At 47.4% G+C, this 14,996-nt stretch overlaps 1 protein-coding gene across 9 annotated transcripts in view; it reads left to right on the top strand.

Moving 5' to 3' along the window:
- The window catches only part of LOC137418169 (BTB/POZ domain-containing protein KCTD3-like), a 94,087-nt gene that overhangs the window by 20,321 nt on the left and 58,770 nt on the right, over positions 1 to 14,996 (top strand). For 7 of the 9 annotated variants that reach the window (XM_078786345.1, XM_078786343.1, XM_078786344.1 and 4 more), the window contains 4 exons: positions 1,779 to 1,878; positions 2,023 to 2,076; positions 2,296 to 2,341; positions 11,719 to 11,792. In XM_078786345.1, coding sequence (XP_078642471.1) covers positions 1,823 to 1,878; positions 2,023 to 2,076; positions 2,296 to 2,341; positions 11,719 to 11,792 — 230 coding nt within the window. In that variant the 5' untranslated portion in view covers positions 1,779 to 1,822. Of the gene's footprint in view, positions 1 to 1,778; positions 1,904 to 2,022; positions 2,077 to 2,295; positions 2,342 to 11,718; positions 11,793 to 14,996 lie in introns of all 9 variants that reach the window. The other 2 variants (XM_078786350.1, XM_078786351.1) reach the window with 1 other exon arrangement.

Genomic DNA, 14,996 nt, shown 5'->3' with positions numbered 1-14,996 from the left:
CGTCCCACCATCCCTCAAAATTGCTGCTGTTACCCCCATTCTGAAAAAACCTGGACTAAACCCTGACACCCTAAACAACTTCAGACCCATCTCCAACCTACCCTCTCTGTCAAAAGTTTTGGAATGCGCTGTAGCCACTCAACTCAAACATCACCTCTCTGCCAATAACCTGTATGAAACATTCCAATCCGGATTCCGCTCCAACCACAGTACTGAAACTGCTCTCCTCAAAATCACCAACGACCTTCTCCTCTCCTCTGACGCCGGCAACCTCAACATTCTCATCCTCCTCGACCTCAGCGCCGCCTTTGACACCATCAATCACACCATCCTCCTCACCCGACTTGAAACCACCTTTAACATTACCGGCACTGCCCTCTCTTGGATTAAATCATACCTCTCTGACAGACGCCAGTTCATCTCCATCAATAACTGCAAATCCCCCACTGCTCCCCTCCCCCAAGGTGTCCCCCAAGGTTCAGTTCTTGGCCTCCTCCTCTTCATCCTGTACCTGTCCCCCCTTGGTCACTTAATCCGCCGTCATGGTCTCCAATTCCACTGCTTTGCCGATGACATCCAGCTTTTCATCTCCACCAAGTCCATCTCCACCGCCACCCACTCTATCCTGACAAACTGCATCACTGAAATAAAATCCTGGCTTCAAATCAACTTCCTCAAACTTAACTGTGATAAATCTGAAATAATCATCATTGGCCCAAAAACGCTCACCAAATCCACCCATAACTTTGCCCTCAACATCGACGGTTTCCCAGTATCCACCTCCCCTCACATCCGGAATCTTGGCATCATCTTTGACCAAACCCTCTCCTTCGACAAATACACAAAACAGATCACAAAGACAGCCTTCTTTCACCTGAAAAACATCGCCCGTCTCTGTCCATCCCTCTCCTCCACGGCTGCAGAAACCCTCATCCATGCCTTCATCACCTCCCGTCTGGACTACTGCAACAGCCTCCTCTATGGTTCACCCTCAATAATCACCAATAAACTCCAAATACATTCAGAACTCCGCTGCCCGTCTATTCACCCATTCCTGGACCCGTGACCACATCACCCCCGTCCTTTATAAGCTTCACTGGCTCCCCATCCCCCAGAGAATGCAGTACAAAATCCTCCTCTTGACATACAAAGCCCTCCATAGCCTGGCCCTATCCTACCTGATTGACCTCCTCTCCAGACACACTCCCACCCGCAACCTCCGCTCTGCTGCTGCCAACCTCCTGTCCCCCCCCCCCCCCCCCCAATCCTGACCAAACTCAGATCCTGGGGGGACAGGGCCTTCTCCATCGCTGCTCCCACCCTCTGGAACTCACTACCTCACACCATCAGAGACTCCTCCTCACTCACCACATTCAAAACATCACTCAAGACCCACCTGTTCAACACTGCATTCAACATTTAACCCACAGCATTTAACCCCTGACTATCTCTTCTCCTTCTCCTTCCTTTTGCTTTGATTATTTACCTATTGATTTTTGTCTTTTTGCACTTGTTTTTTGTACTCTGTCAAAGCGCCTTTGGGCTTCTTGAAAAGCGCTATATAAAATAAATGTATTATTATTATTATTATTAAATACAGTACAGGCAGCCATTAAACACAGCCATGTGATTCTGGTGGGTAGTTTCCTGTTGCAAAGTTTTTCTCTTTTCATGTTTGGTTTCGACGTGTGACAGTACGGTATTACATGGTATTGCATTTTACACGTGTGAAATCTCTGATTAGTCTGACTCTCTCTCTTCATCACTGTGTTTGCCAGTGCTCTGATCTGGCGGACTCGCATCCAAGAAGATTTGGAGTGTGATGTCTTCCCCGGCATCTTTCGGTGACATCATCCAGTTAAATGTGGGAGGAACGCAGTATGTCAAGCGGAGCACAAAAAGGGCACGCCATTACTTTGTGCCACAAATGACCCCTTAGAATGACTTGCTGATGCTTTGGATTCCATTGTAATTGAACTTCCAGCTGGTAACCGGTGAGACGCATTCTTTGGCCTTTTTCAGATTCAGCACTTCAAGACAGACGCTCACCTGGGTACCAGATTCGTTCTTTTCCAGGTGTGTTTATTTTTTAAATCTTTATTTGTGTGAAGTCATGTAATTGTAAGATGATTTATGCATTGTTGCATTCCGTTGGTAAATGAATGGTTACCATGTCGTGTTTGTTACCTTCTCCAACGCAGTGTCACCCATTCTGGTTTCTATTTTGATCTTGTGTGAATCTCCCGTTCTTGTGCTCATGTGAATTGAATTTTAAACATGGTCCTGTCATCACAGTCTGTTGAGTGGAAGAATTTCGTCTCTCCGTGATGAAACTGGTGCGGTGAGTGCTTTTATTTGCAGTCATTTCTGTTTTGGACGTTGGTTTTAAAATGAATGATCAGGTAAATTCACCGTGAACAAGGTATTTTATGATCATGCTGAACCGTAACAGCAACTTCCTTGTCTGGTCCTTTTATTGTGTGTCTGTCTGTCTGTGTCTGTCTGTGTGTCTGTGTCAGTGTCTGTCTGTGTGTGTGTGTGTGTGTGTGTGTGTGTGTGTGTGTGTGTGTGTGTGTGTGTGTGTGTGTGTGTGTGTGTGTGTCTGTGTGTGTCCAATAAGTCCATTTTATTGTTCTCCAATCTACAGTTTTCGTCAGAATGACTCAATGTTTCGGCCAGCAACCCGATGTACAACCAACCCGAAGAGCAATTTCCTTTTTTACCTCCTCCCAGATATACCTGGTGGGGGGAGGGGGTTGGCCTGTTCATTCGACCAATCACAAAGTTTTGTTGCGAGACCTCGTGACCATTGACCCGTGACGAGCTTGTGTTGCAAGTGTTTTGTGTCTGTTGGAGCGGTGTATTGTGTTCGTTTTCCTCGTCGCCTGTTGTTTATGTCCCACTTTGTCTTTGTCCTCCTCCCACCATCGGTGTCTCTCTGGTGTATTTGTGAATGAGAGGTCTGTACGCCTGTGATAACGCCGCAGTCTTCACTGCCAAATATGACCTTGTTTGCCCAGTGTGCCATGCCTCTGGTATTTGCCTCCTGCCCCGGTTCGGCGATGCCGGCAGAACGTTCACGTTGTCCTTTAGAGGAGCATGGCCTGCCCTTATTCCATGCCTGGTGATATCAGATCTTTCTGGGTGATTACACTCAAAGGCCTACCGGTGTTCTTTAATGCGCTGGCCTAAGGTTCTTCTGGTCTCGCCTATGTATTCTCCATGGATTCCACCTCTTCCCCTGCCTCGGCCCACCCCACCCCCTCCCTCTGGACACCCACTCCAACTCCTCTCCTCCCACCCCTTCCCCTGCCCCATCTCACCCCACCCCTCCCACTGGACACCCACCCTAACCCCTCTCCTCCCTCCTCCCCCCCCCTTCCCCTTCCCCCTCCCATCCCACCTCCCCCCCTCTGGACTCTGACCCCACCCCTTTTCCTCCCTTTCCTTCCCCTCCCCTCCCTCTTTACACTCCTCCCTCCTTCCTCCCACCTCCTCCCATCCCACTCCACCCCACGTCCTCTCACTCCCCCCCCCCCCTCTTCCAGACTCCCACCCACCTTTTCCCCTCCATCCCACCCTCTCCCATCTCACTGCCTCCCTCTGGACTCCTACCCCACCTTTTACCCTCCTTCGTTCCATCCATTCCCCTCCCTCCAAAATCTTACCCCTTCTGCTCTCTCCGGACTCCCACACCACCCCTTCCCTTCCCTCCTCCCCTCCCACACCACCCCTTCCCTTCCCTCCTCCCCTCCCACACCACCCCTTCCCTTCCCTCCTCCCCTCCCACACCACCCCTTCCCTTCCCTCCCACACCACCCCTTCCCTTCCCTCCCACACCACCCCTTCCCTTCCCTCCCCTTCCCTCCTCCCCTCCCACACCACCCCTTCCCTTCCCTCCTCCCCTCCCACACCACCCCTTCCCTTCCCTCCTCCCCTCCCACACCACCCCTTCCCTTCCCTCCTCCCCTCCCACACCACCCCTTCCCTTCCCTCCTCCCCTCTCACACCACCCCTTCCCTTCCCTCCTCCCCTCCCACACCACCCCACCCCTCCCCTTCCCTCCTCCCCTCCCACACCATCCCTTCCCTCCCACACCACCCCTTCCCTCCCACACCACCCCTTCCCTTCCCTCCTCCCCTCCCACACCACCCCTTCCCTTCCCTCCTCCCCTCCCACACCACCTCTTCCCTTCCCTCCTCCCCTCCCACACCACACCTTCCCCTCCTGCCCTTTCCCTTGCCTCCTCCGATTCCACCACTAACTGTGGACTCTTATCCTTTTCCCGTGACAGGTGTTGGCTCGTGTGTTTATAAGTTACTAGAGCGTGCCCGTACGTGGGTGCAAAAAAACATGCGTGCAAACAACAACAACAAAAAAAAACTTTGAAACCACGTGGCAGTAACGACCACAGAACCCCCCCCCTCTATTTACATGAAATGGTTTGGTCCATTCGCAAAGCCAAAGCGAACGGCTTGCGAGTACGGTAGAACCCCCCCCCCCCCCCTCTATTTACATGAAATGGTTTGGTCCATTCGCAAAGCCAAAGCGAACGGCGAACGGCTAAATCGCCATAGCTCGGTAACTACTTGTCCGATTAATATGAAACCTTGAAAAGGCACATCCTCAGGTCCCCAGCAATATACCTGGCAAGTTTCAAGTATATCGGACCCGTGGTTGTCGAGAAACAGCGGTCGCATACACACACACAGACACACAGAGATTACTGGAATTATAGATAGACTAGGGCATGCCCGTACTATATATATATCTAAAATTATATCCCCCCCCTCTATTTACATGAAATGGTTTGGTCCATTCGCAAAGCCAAAGCGAACGGCTTGCGAGTACGGTGACAATCCCCCCCCCTCTATTTACATGAAATGGTTTGGTCCATTCGCAAAGCCAAAGCGAACGGCTTGCGAGTACGGTGACAACCCCCCCCCCCCCTCTATTTACATGAAATGGTTTGGTCCATTCGCAAAGCCAAAGCGAACGGCGAACGGCTAAATCGCCATAGCTCGGTAACTACTTGTCCGATTAATATGAAACCTTGAAAAGGCACATCCTCAGGTCCCCAGCAATATACCTGGCAAGTTTAAAGTATATCGGACCCGTGGTTGTCGAGAAACAGCGGTCACAGACACACAGACACACAGACATTCACACAGAGATTACTGGAATTATAGATAGATGAATTGTGAAAAAATGACTGTTTTAAAACTTCTATTAAGGTGTATACTGTATAGGTAAAAAGAACGTGATCCCATGAAGTTTTGTCACGATTAACCTTGGGAGTTCGGAGGAGAAGGCATCCATTACCAAGCAGCTTGTGGAGTGCTCACCAAGTGGCTTAAGCACTCAAGCGAGCACTCCATTCGAAACAGTTGATAAGGAACGGCTGTTCGTGTGTTTGTAAGATATGGAGTTTTCAGTGACGCGTTAGTGTCCAGCAGGCAGAAAGTAACTGCATTTGACTTCCCACAATGCGGCGCGGCCTTGCGAGGTATGTAAAAAAAGAAGAAAAGAAAGGCCGTTGTGCGTGATGACCGGCAGACAGGACGCCCGTTTAATGTCCATCCAAGGGACGGGACACACATTGATGAATGGCCCTGCCTGTGACACGCTGGTTTGACATTTTCGAGTTGGGTCAGGATTCAAGCCCAGGTTATCCAGCTTGGAGGCGAGTGTGCGTACCTGTGGTCAGCCCGTTGTAATGATGATGACATTATCGTAAAGAGAGACCCATGAAACCGAGCTGTAATGACAATAGCTATCTGCATGCAGCAGCTCAAACAGGTCATGGGTGCCAACATTTGATGAAACAGCAAACACAATCACTTCCTTGCTGCACAATGATTTCACTGCAGACCAGAATTCACTTACACAAGACAGACAGATACTACAATGGTGCTGAACTTACAGGTGGTAGATGCTGGCCAGGTGGTGGATGCTGGCCAGGTGGTGGATGCTGGCCAGGTGGTGGATGCTGGCCAGGTGGTGGATGCTCACAAGGTGGTAGATGCTCGCCAGGTGGTAGATGCTGGCCAGGTGGTAGATGCTCACCAGGTGGTAGATGCTCACCAGGTGGTGGATGCTCACAAGGTGGTAGATGCTCGCCAGGTGGGAGATGCTGGCCAGGTGGTAGATGCTCACCAGGTGGTGGATGCTCACCAGGTGGTGGATGCTCACAAGGTGGTAGATGCTCACCAGGTGGTAGATGCTGGCCAGGTGGTAGATGCTGGCCAGGTGGTAGATGCTCACCAGGTGGTAGATGCTCACCAGGTGGTATATGCTTTCCAGGTGGTATATGTTTGCTAGGTGGTAGATGCTGGCCAGGTGGTAGATGTGCTGTTCACTTGATTAGTCAAGATTCATTCTCAACTTGAGGCACAGCATGAAAATGTGTGAACACTTCCTGGAGAGCAATGTTCCTGTTATCCATGTTGCTGCTGTCGCCACTTCCTGATGTTGTGAGCAGTTAACATGAAGCATTCCAGAACTTCCTATATTGTTTGTGGATGTTTAACAGTTGCCCTATGTAGGAATAGCATTCTTCAGCTGATTGTTCAATGTCATTTTCGGAACATTATGTCCCACAATTAGGTTCCAATAATGACGACACATCGTGAGAGATTTTACAAAGTCAAAAGTAGTTATTGTGTCTTGGCCGACCATGTTGTGCTTCAACTCTCCCTGTTGAGCACTTTTGTGGCATCCTTTGCGAGAACCATTTGTAATAGCTGGATGATCTGCTGGCAATTGTGCAGGATCTCCTCATCCTGAAGACTTAACATGTGATGAGCTATGGGACTCGTCTTCTCACGAGGGCCTGAATTGACTGTACGCTTCTGATTCTCCATTTTTTGTATACGATGTGAGCAATGTAGCATGTCCTTCCTTGTCTGATGCACAGTGACCAGACCAAGATCTGAGTTGGAAAACATGGGAGATGTGCTACTCACTGTATTATAATGAGTGTCCTTACAGTCCTTGCAAGGAACGTGGATGCAGGAAGAGACCCATCAAAGCCTGGGCTGTTATTACCAACCTATGGTTGTTTGTCCGTCCTATATCCGTTTTAAATGCTCAAGCAAGGAAGCAGCACTTACCATTTGTAAATCTTTGGTATGACTCTGCCAGGGTTTGAGCTACCCGACTTCCCAGATTCAGAGCGGATGCTCCAACCATTACACCACCGAGGAGCTGAAGTTTCATCGATTTCATCTCGCATATCATCTACCTTATAAAACTGTGTGTGTTTGTGTTTGTGTGTATGTGTTTGTGTCTGTCCCCCTTCATAAGGGTAGCTTTTAAAGGCTTTGAGTAGTGCTTTAGGAGGGATTTGAGTGGGGTGGGAGGTGGGTGGTTTAAGGGGCAATCTTTCAACCCGACTGTGTGTCAACCGTTTAAAAGACCCCAAGGACCCAGAAGACCCAATGAACCCAAAATACCCTGTAGACTGTTGAAGACACAGAAGACCACAAGGACCCGAAAGACGAAGACCGAAAAGACCCCAAGGATCCAAATGACAACAAACAACAAACAACATGCATTTTAAGGCCATTTTCCCTGCTAGAGCGGGGGTTAGCCTTGCGGTCCCCATGACAATCTTCTCCATTTTGCCCTATTTTCTGCATCTCTCCTTGTTAACCCCCTTGCCCGCATTTCTTCTTCCACCATCTTTAGCCAAGTCTTTCTCGGTCTTCCCCATCCTCTACTTCCTTCAACATTCATTTCCATCACTCTTCTCAACCAGTCACTTTCATCCTTCCTCAACACATGACCAAACCATCTCAACCTGTTCCTCTTCACAACATCAATCACAGGCTCTATTCCCATCATCTTTCGCAATTCATCATTTGTCTTCCTCTCTCTCAACGATACTCTGCACATCCATCGAACCATTCGCATTTCCACCCTTTCCAGCCTTCGTTGCTGCTCTACATTCATGACCCATGTCTCGCTCCCATAAATCATAACACTTCTCACACATGCAGCATACACCTTTCCCTTCAGCTTCAATGACACTCTCCTCCTCATCAGCACGCCACTCAGTTCCCGAAACTTCTTCCATGCACATCTCACTCTAGCAACCGTTTCCGAATCTGATCCACCTTCTCCCTTCAGCATGTCTCCGAGGTAGCAAAATGTTTTCACACCTTCTAGCTTCACGCCGTCTCCAAGATCCAAGTCAACATTTCCTCCATCTGCAGCTCCCTCTGTGCACACCTTACATTTGAATGTAGCTGCCACACTGGTTAATGACCCTCTCAGACCACTACATTTTTGATGAACCCACTCAGCGCACATTGTACATTGAATGGAGTTCACTCCGACACCCTTCCTGCACACAGCACAGGGCCACTTCCCAGTTCTTTCCACCTCACCACATGCTTTACCACTTGCCATCACCTTCGTCTTTCCTATATTCACCTTCAGTCCATCCATACATTCCGCAATCAACACCAGATCATCTGCATACAACAACTCCCACGGTAAACCCTCCTTTACGTACTGAGCCAGCACCTCCATCACAGCTACAAATAGTAGTGGACTTAGTACCGACCCCTGATACACTCCCACCTTCACCTCAAACTCACCACTGTCCCCGTCCTTCGTCCTTACAGCTGTGCGCGCTCTTTTGTACATTGCCATCACTACTCTGATCAACCATTCCTCCACTCCTAACTTCCTCATTGCCCATGTCAATACTTCGCGTGGAACCCAATCGAATGCTTTCTCCAGATCAACAAACCCAAGAAACAACTTCTTCCTCTTCTCCATGTACTTCTCCTGCAACTGCCTCACAATAAAGAGCGCGTCTGTCGTTCCTCTTCCTGGCGTAAATCCAAACTGCATTTCATCGATATTCACTTTCTTCCTTATCCTCCTCTCCAACACCCTTTGCAATACCTTCATTCCATGCTCCAATAACTTTATCGCTCGGTACGAGCCACACTCCGGTGGGTCACCTTTCCCCTTGTATAGAGGGACGAGGGTACTCAGTTCCCAAGCCACCGGAATGCGGCCTTCTTTCACCACCAGATTACAGATCTCTGTCATTCTCTTCACACCCCAACTTCCTGCTGCCTTCAACATATCTCCCACAACTCCCGTCGGCCCTCCCGCTTTTCTACTCTTCATTGCTTCATCCAAATGACAGAGGACCCAAAAGCCCCCAAGGACTCTGAAGATCCAAAATACCCCGAAGACCGAAAAGACCCTGAAGACCCAATGGACCCCAAACACCCAAAATATCCCAAAGACCCAAAGACTCAGAAGACCCCCCCAAGGACTCTGAAGATCCAAAATACCCCAAAGACCGAAAAGACCCTGAAGACCCAATGGACCCCAAATACCCAAAATAACCATAAGACCCAAAACACCTTAAAGACTGTTAAAGACTCAAAAGACCATGAAGACCCAAAATATCCCAAGGACCCAAAAGACTGAAAACACCCTGAAGACCCAATGGGCCCCAAACACCCAAAAGATCTGGAAGACCCAAAATACCCCAAGGATCCAAAAGACCCAAACAATCCCAAGGACCCAAAATACCCCAAGGACCCCGAACACCAAAAATACCCCAAAGACACAAAAGACCCAATGGGCCCCAAACACCCAAAATACCCTGAAGACCCCAAAGATACTGAAGACTGTTAAAGACCCAAAATACTCCAAAAAAACCCAAAAGACCCAAAATGCCCTAAAAGACCATGAAGACTCCAAAGACCCAGAAGAGCCTTAAATACCCTGAAAACCCATGAACACCCCGAAGTCCCAAAATACCCCAAAGACCCAAAAATCCCAAAGACCCTTAAAGACCCTAAAGACCCCAAGGACCCAAATGACCCAGAGGACTTAAAACCGACAAGTCCTTGAAAACCTAAAATACCCCAAAGAGACCAAGACCCTTAAAGATCCAAAAGACCACAAAAACCCAAAAGACCCTGAAGAACCAAAATTCCCCAAAGACTCCAAATACTCAAAATACCCCAAGACCCATAAAGACCACAAAGACCCTGATGACCCAAAAGACTGAAGACTGTTAAAGACCCAAACGGCCACGAAGACCAAAAATACCCCAAAGACCTTTAAATACCCCGAAGACAGAAAAGATCAAAAATACCCTGAAGACCGAAAAGACCCCGAAGACCCAAAGGACCCAAAGAACCTTAAAGACGGAAAAAAGCCCGAAGACCCAAAATGTCCCGGTTACTGAAAGGATCGAAAAGACCCCAAAATACCCCAAGACCCAACATATCCAAAATACCCTTAAAGAGCAAGAAGACCCAAAAAACCCGAAGACCAAAAAGATCGAAAAGACCCCGATGACCAAAAATACCCCGTAGACCCTGAAAGACTCCAAAGACCCAAACAATCCAAAAGACACAAAATACCCTGAAGACCCTTAAATACCCCAAAGATCCAGATCGAGGATCCAAAATACTTGAATGACTCAAAAGACCTAGAGGACCCAAAATACTCAAATTACCCAAAAGACACCGATGAACCAGAAGACCCAAAAGACCCCAAGGACCCAAATTACCCCAAGGACCCAAATTACCCCAAGGAGCCAAATTACCCCAAGGACCAAAAAGACCCCAAGGACCAAAAAGACCCCAAGGACCAAAAAGACCCCAAGGACCAAAAAGACCCCAAGGACACAAAAGACCCCAAGGACACAAAAGACCCCAAGGACACAAAAGACCCCAAGGACACAAAAGACCCCAAGGACTCCAAAGACCCAAAAGAAGAGTAATTATGCCTCTTACATTGGAATTGTAGACGGTGGCTTGCAAACTGAGCCTCAAGGTCGGTGTACAGAAGCCGTATTTTTTTTAAAATCACAATAAATACAAGGCACAGGGAGGTAAAATTTGCTGCACGTGATGTGCAATGCATGCAGAGTAAAAGGAGTGTTCATTTACGTCTGTAGGATGTCTAACAAAAAAAACATGATATAAGCATTCCCGACACTAGGCCCAGACTTCAGACTTTGGCATGCTCACGTGGTTGTACCTTCAAAAACTGTTCCAGCCCGTCATTTTTGACGGGCTTTATACCAGTTACCCAATATTGGGAGAGGAGTAATGACAACGTTGAGGAAGGATTTGTCCGATGCAAGGAAGAGGTGTGTGAGGGTGACATGAGTAGAGGTGGAGAGCAGTAGGCCATCACATTGAGTAAAATTAGGTTACTTGTTGTCAAATGTGAGGCAATTTTGCTGATTCACTCAAATAGCCCATTAATTCATATGAAAAAACATTCCAACTTGAATTTGATTTTAGTGTATTATTACCTTGAGTACAGGGCAAGCACTTGAACGCACCATAGACTAGAAGAAGAGGTCATAGGTTAGTTTCAGTGTGATTTAAAGTAGAGATCTGATCATTTAGAAACCTAATTGCCCCAACCCTTTTTTATTTTCCTTTTTAAAATTCCTACATTTAGTTTTACTCTGTGTACACAATTGACCATTTGTATTTTGCTAAATGTAAACCAAGAACGGTGGTTTTGTAAGGTGAGGCGGTGATCATTATGATTGGCTGGACGAGTTGAGTTAGGGGCTAAAGAGGTTAAACTTTTTAGTCCCTGATTATGAATATGTCTGCCAATGAAATATTCTTTGTGTTTTAATAAAGGTTTGTTAATTTTGTTGATTTCACATTGGAATACGTTCTAATTTATTGGCTCGTCTTTCTGCATGAGCAGATTTTCATTGACAGAGACCCAACTGCATTTGTTCCCATCTTGAATTTTCTGCGAACAAAGGAGCTCGACTTGCGGTACGTGTTGAACGCATGAACAATTTAGGTTTCCCTGACCTTTCCTTCATATTTTTTATGGCCTTTGCACTCCAGCCCTTGTTTGAACACAAAAAACTTTACATCACAATGTCCTGGTCCCTTAACAAAGACGTGTACTGTATTTTCCCTACGATAATCACACCTTTTCACAATGATGTATTTGCAAGGATAAGCACAAATTCTAGTCAAGAGAGTCTAGGATTCTCGAGTCACTGTCTGTCCAATGTCGTCGCTTCACTGTTGAGCCACTCGACAGACTTACATCTATCTATTTGCGTAAGTGGAATTTTCATTGCATTTGTGATGAACAAGAGTATAATGGTAAATATCCTTCTGGCACACCTGACGCTTATCATACGGCCATGAAAACACAAGGAGATGAAAATGCATTTGGGACATCTATCTATCTATTTATTATGTATCCAAAAATGTTCGACTTTGCCATGCTTCCACACCCTCCCAAATTCCCTATATGTTCTCCTTCCCCCACCCTCATGCCTCGCATCTCCTCTCTCCTCCTAACATCGTTGCCTTTGTCTTCCCACAGACCCTTTCCCTGTTCTCTTTTCTCCATTGTCTCGCAATTTTTACCTCCCCTCCCTACCCCCTCCCAACGCATACATACATACTGTCCTGTCCGTAGCTAGTTAAGACCCGCCTTGGACGAATAGCCGAACCAGCTTTATTCCCGAGGCGACCTCCCAAATTTTTGGCGGTTATTGTGCGCGCGAGGTGGAGGCTGCGAGACTTTTATCTCATGAAACGAAAAGAAACACGGGTTTATTCCCGAACCCACAAAACATGCAAACACAGTAAATTCAACAAATAATTTAATGAAAGTAAAGCAAGGGGGTGAAAATGTCGAAATATATGTTGAGGTAAATTAAATTCCTCACTTAGGTAACTCCACACACGGACTCAAATACGATCACAGAGGGGAAAATGAAATAAAATAAAACCCATTCAGCTGGCACTTAGCTTTGGCCTCAATGAGTTATTTTGATGAGGTCAGCAGTGGCCGTTTAAGCTTGAAGCTCAAAGCCTCCCTCTGACGGGAAACTCAAAATGGCGGCAGCTCCTCACGTCGAAGGTCGCTCTGATGGCGAGCTCGTGAGGACCGCCTGCTTCTTTTCTCCACCGCTCTTTTATTGTTGCCACTGTGAGAAGGAAAGCGTGGCCCTCAGCGCCCCTGCAGAGCACCACCGCTAAAACCTCCTCACGCTGGTCCCCAAAGAAAAACCGCTCTCCTTTTCACATACAAAAACTGGCCAGCATCTTGTTTGATCAGAGAGAAAAAGTGCACTCCTCTTCTTTACTCCTCGGAGCCAATCGTATTGTTCGCCTCTTAGTTTGCCCCGCCCACATCCCACGGTCGAATCACGTCCCTCGGGGTGTGGCCTCACGGCTTTTCTTGACCGCCCATTTCTCCGCCTCTAGTGGGCGGGCTTTCGCTTATTAGGTCCGGGCGGGGCTTAGTCTGGGACCTTGCTTGCTTGCAGTTGGTGGTAAATGTTGTTTAAAGGTGGCTTTGCATGGCCGGCCTTGTCAGCAAAAACGTAATGGGAAAATTACAGAGGGAAAGTACGCACTGGAGAAAACTAGCCTTAGACCCGAGCGATAATTAGCACAATACTCCCCCCACACCCCTGTGTGGTGAACACATAAACTACCTTGAGCTACAGTTTCCCTACTTGTTGTACATCGAGATTTCTCCTACATGTCCACGGTCCATGCTACTTCCTATACAGTGCTACCTTTCCTATGGTATTCTTTCACCTACCCCCCATAAACGTAACAATACATGCATACATACACATATGACGCATATTAGACATGCATGTTCTCAACACTTCAGCTGAGTGTGCAAGACTTTATGAAAATCCCGTAGTGACATTAAAAGGATAAAGGGAGTCCTCACTGTTTCAAATGTTAACACTCATAGCAGTTTTCAAACTATCCAAGTTAAAACACGACTAGACTGACATCAAATGGCTTTTGTGTTCAAGCTTGCTTACAGGCAGAAGTACTATGACGTTGGTTATACAAGCGAAAGCGTTGATCATGAAGCACACAAGCGAAATTCTTTAGCATTTATTTTTAAACTCTAATCCCCATTGTTGCACCTGCTGGTACTCAAAACAGATCACCGAGTAACGAAATTTACGAGCTTTTGCACTCAGAGCATTTTATTTATTCGTATGCAGCCGATGCTTGCTTGGCTGCATCATTTTCTGGGGTCGTGGCTGTGCTGCTGGTGCAGTACCCCCTTACCAGGTAGCTGGTACTCATTTTGCCGACCTCGGAAGGATGACAGGCTGAGTTGACCTGTGTGGTGTTAATTCAACGGCATTGCAGGGGCTTGAACTCAAGACCCTAGGATCTTAAGCCAGCACTCAGAGCTTAGGCAGGCTGAATATTTCTTAGTGTGGATATAACTACAAGTGAATACTAAAAATGGTGTTAGGATCTGACGAGCTGTTCCAAATTTGTGGCCAAAACGAATCTTTTATTTTAACCTTTTGTACTTTTACGAGTTGGAAAACATAAAGTTTGATCAGAAAGGGACCTTGGACATTGCATTTTGTTTATTGAACATGTTTGCAGAGACTATATGTTCACACACTGAGTTTGTCAATTCAAATACCCCAATTGTCAGTCTGTTTTACCACAAGGCATGTGGGTTTCGTTACAAGCCTACCACTTTGGGCTGCATTACAATTCTACTGAGATATAAGGGGGGGGGGGGGGGGGGGGGTTATAGTTATGCTAAGCTAATGCCTAATAGGCAGAACCGATGCAACTGCTTAGCCAGAAGAGCCTTTTTAAAATTTAAATTGTTCTTGGCTACCCCCAGAACTGTTTTGGGCCCCACAGGTGGGTTAATGTGTGGCAGTCATTTGTGCGTGTGTTTGTGTTGTAACGGTCGACCATAGGGTGAACTTTCCCACTTTTGAAAGAATGAACCAGCTATGGCCATTCCATTTCTCATCATCAGCTCCACCAGCTCTTGAACCTCTCTATTCCTCATTCCCCAACCAAATTTACTAACACATTCCTCTTCACCTGGCTCCACTACTCCGTCATGTGCGTTAAAGTCTCCCACAATGCACAGCATCGCCTCCATCTCAACCATTCCCATCATCCTCTCCAATGCGTCCTTGAATTCCTGCTTCGGGACCTTCC

Source organism: Myxine glutinosa, chromosome 11, assembly GCF_964187855.1.
Source record: "Myxine glutinosa chromosome 11, kmMyxGlut1.1, whole genome shotgun sequence".
Classification (NCBI taxonomy): domain Eukaryota; kingdom Metazoa; phylum Chordata; class Myxini; order Myxiniformes; family Myxinidae; genus Myxine; species Myxine glutinosa.
The sequence above is the reverse complement of the archived record's forward strand: the minus strand, read 5'-3'. Positions and strand labels throughout refer to the sequence as shown.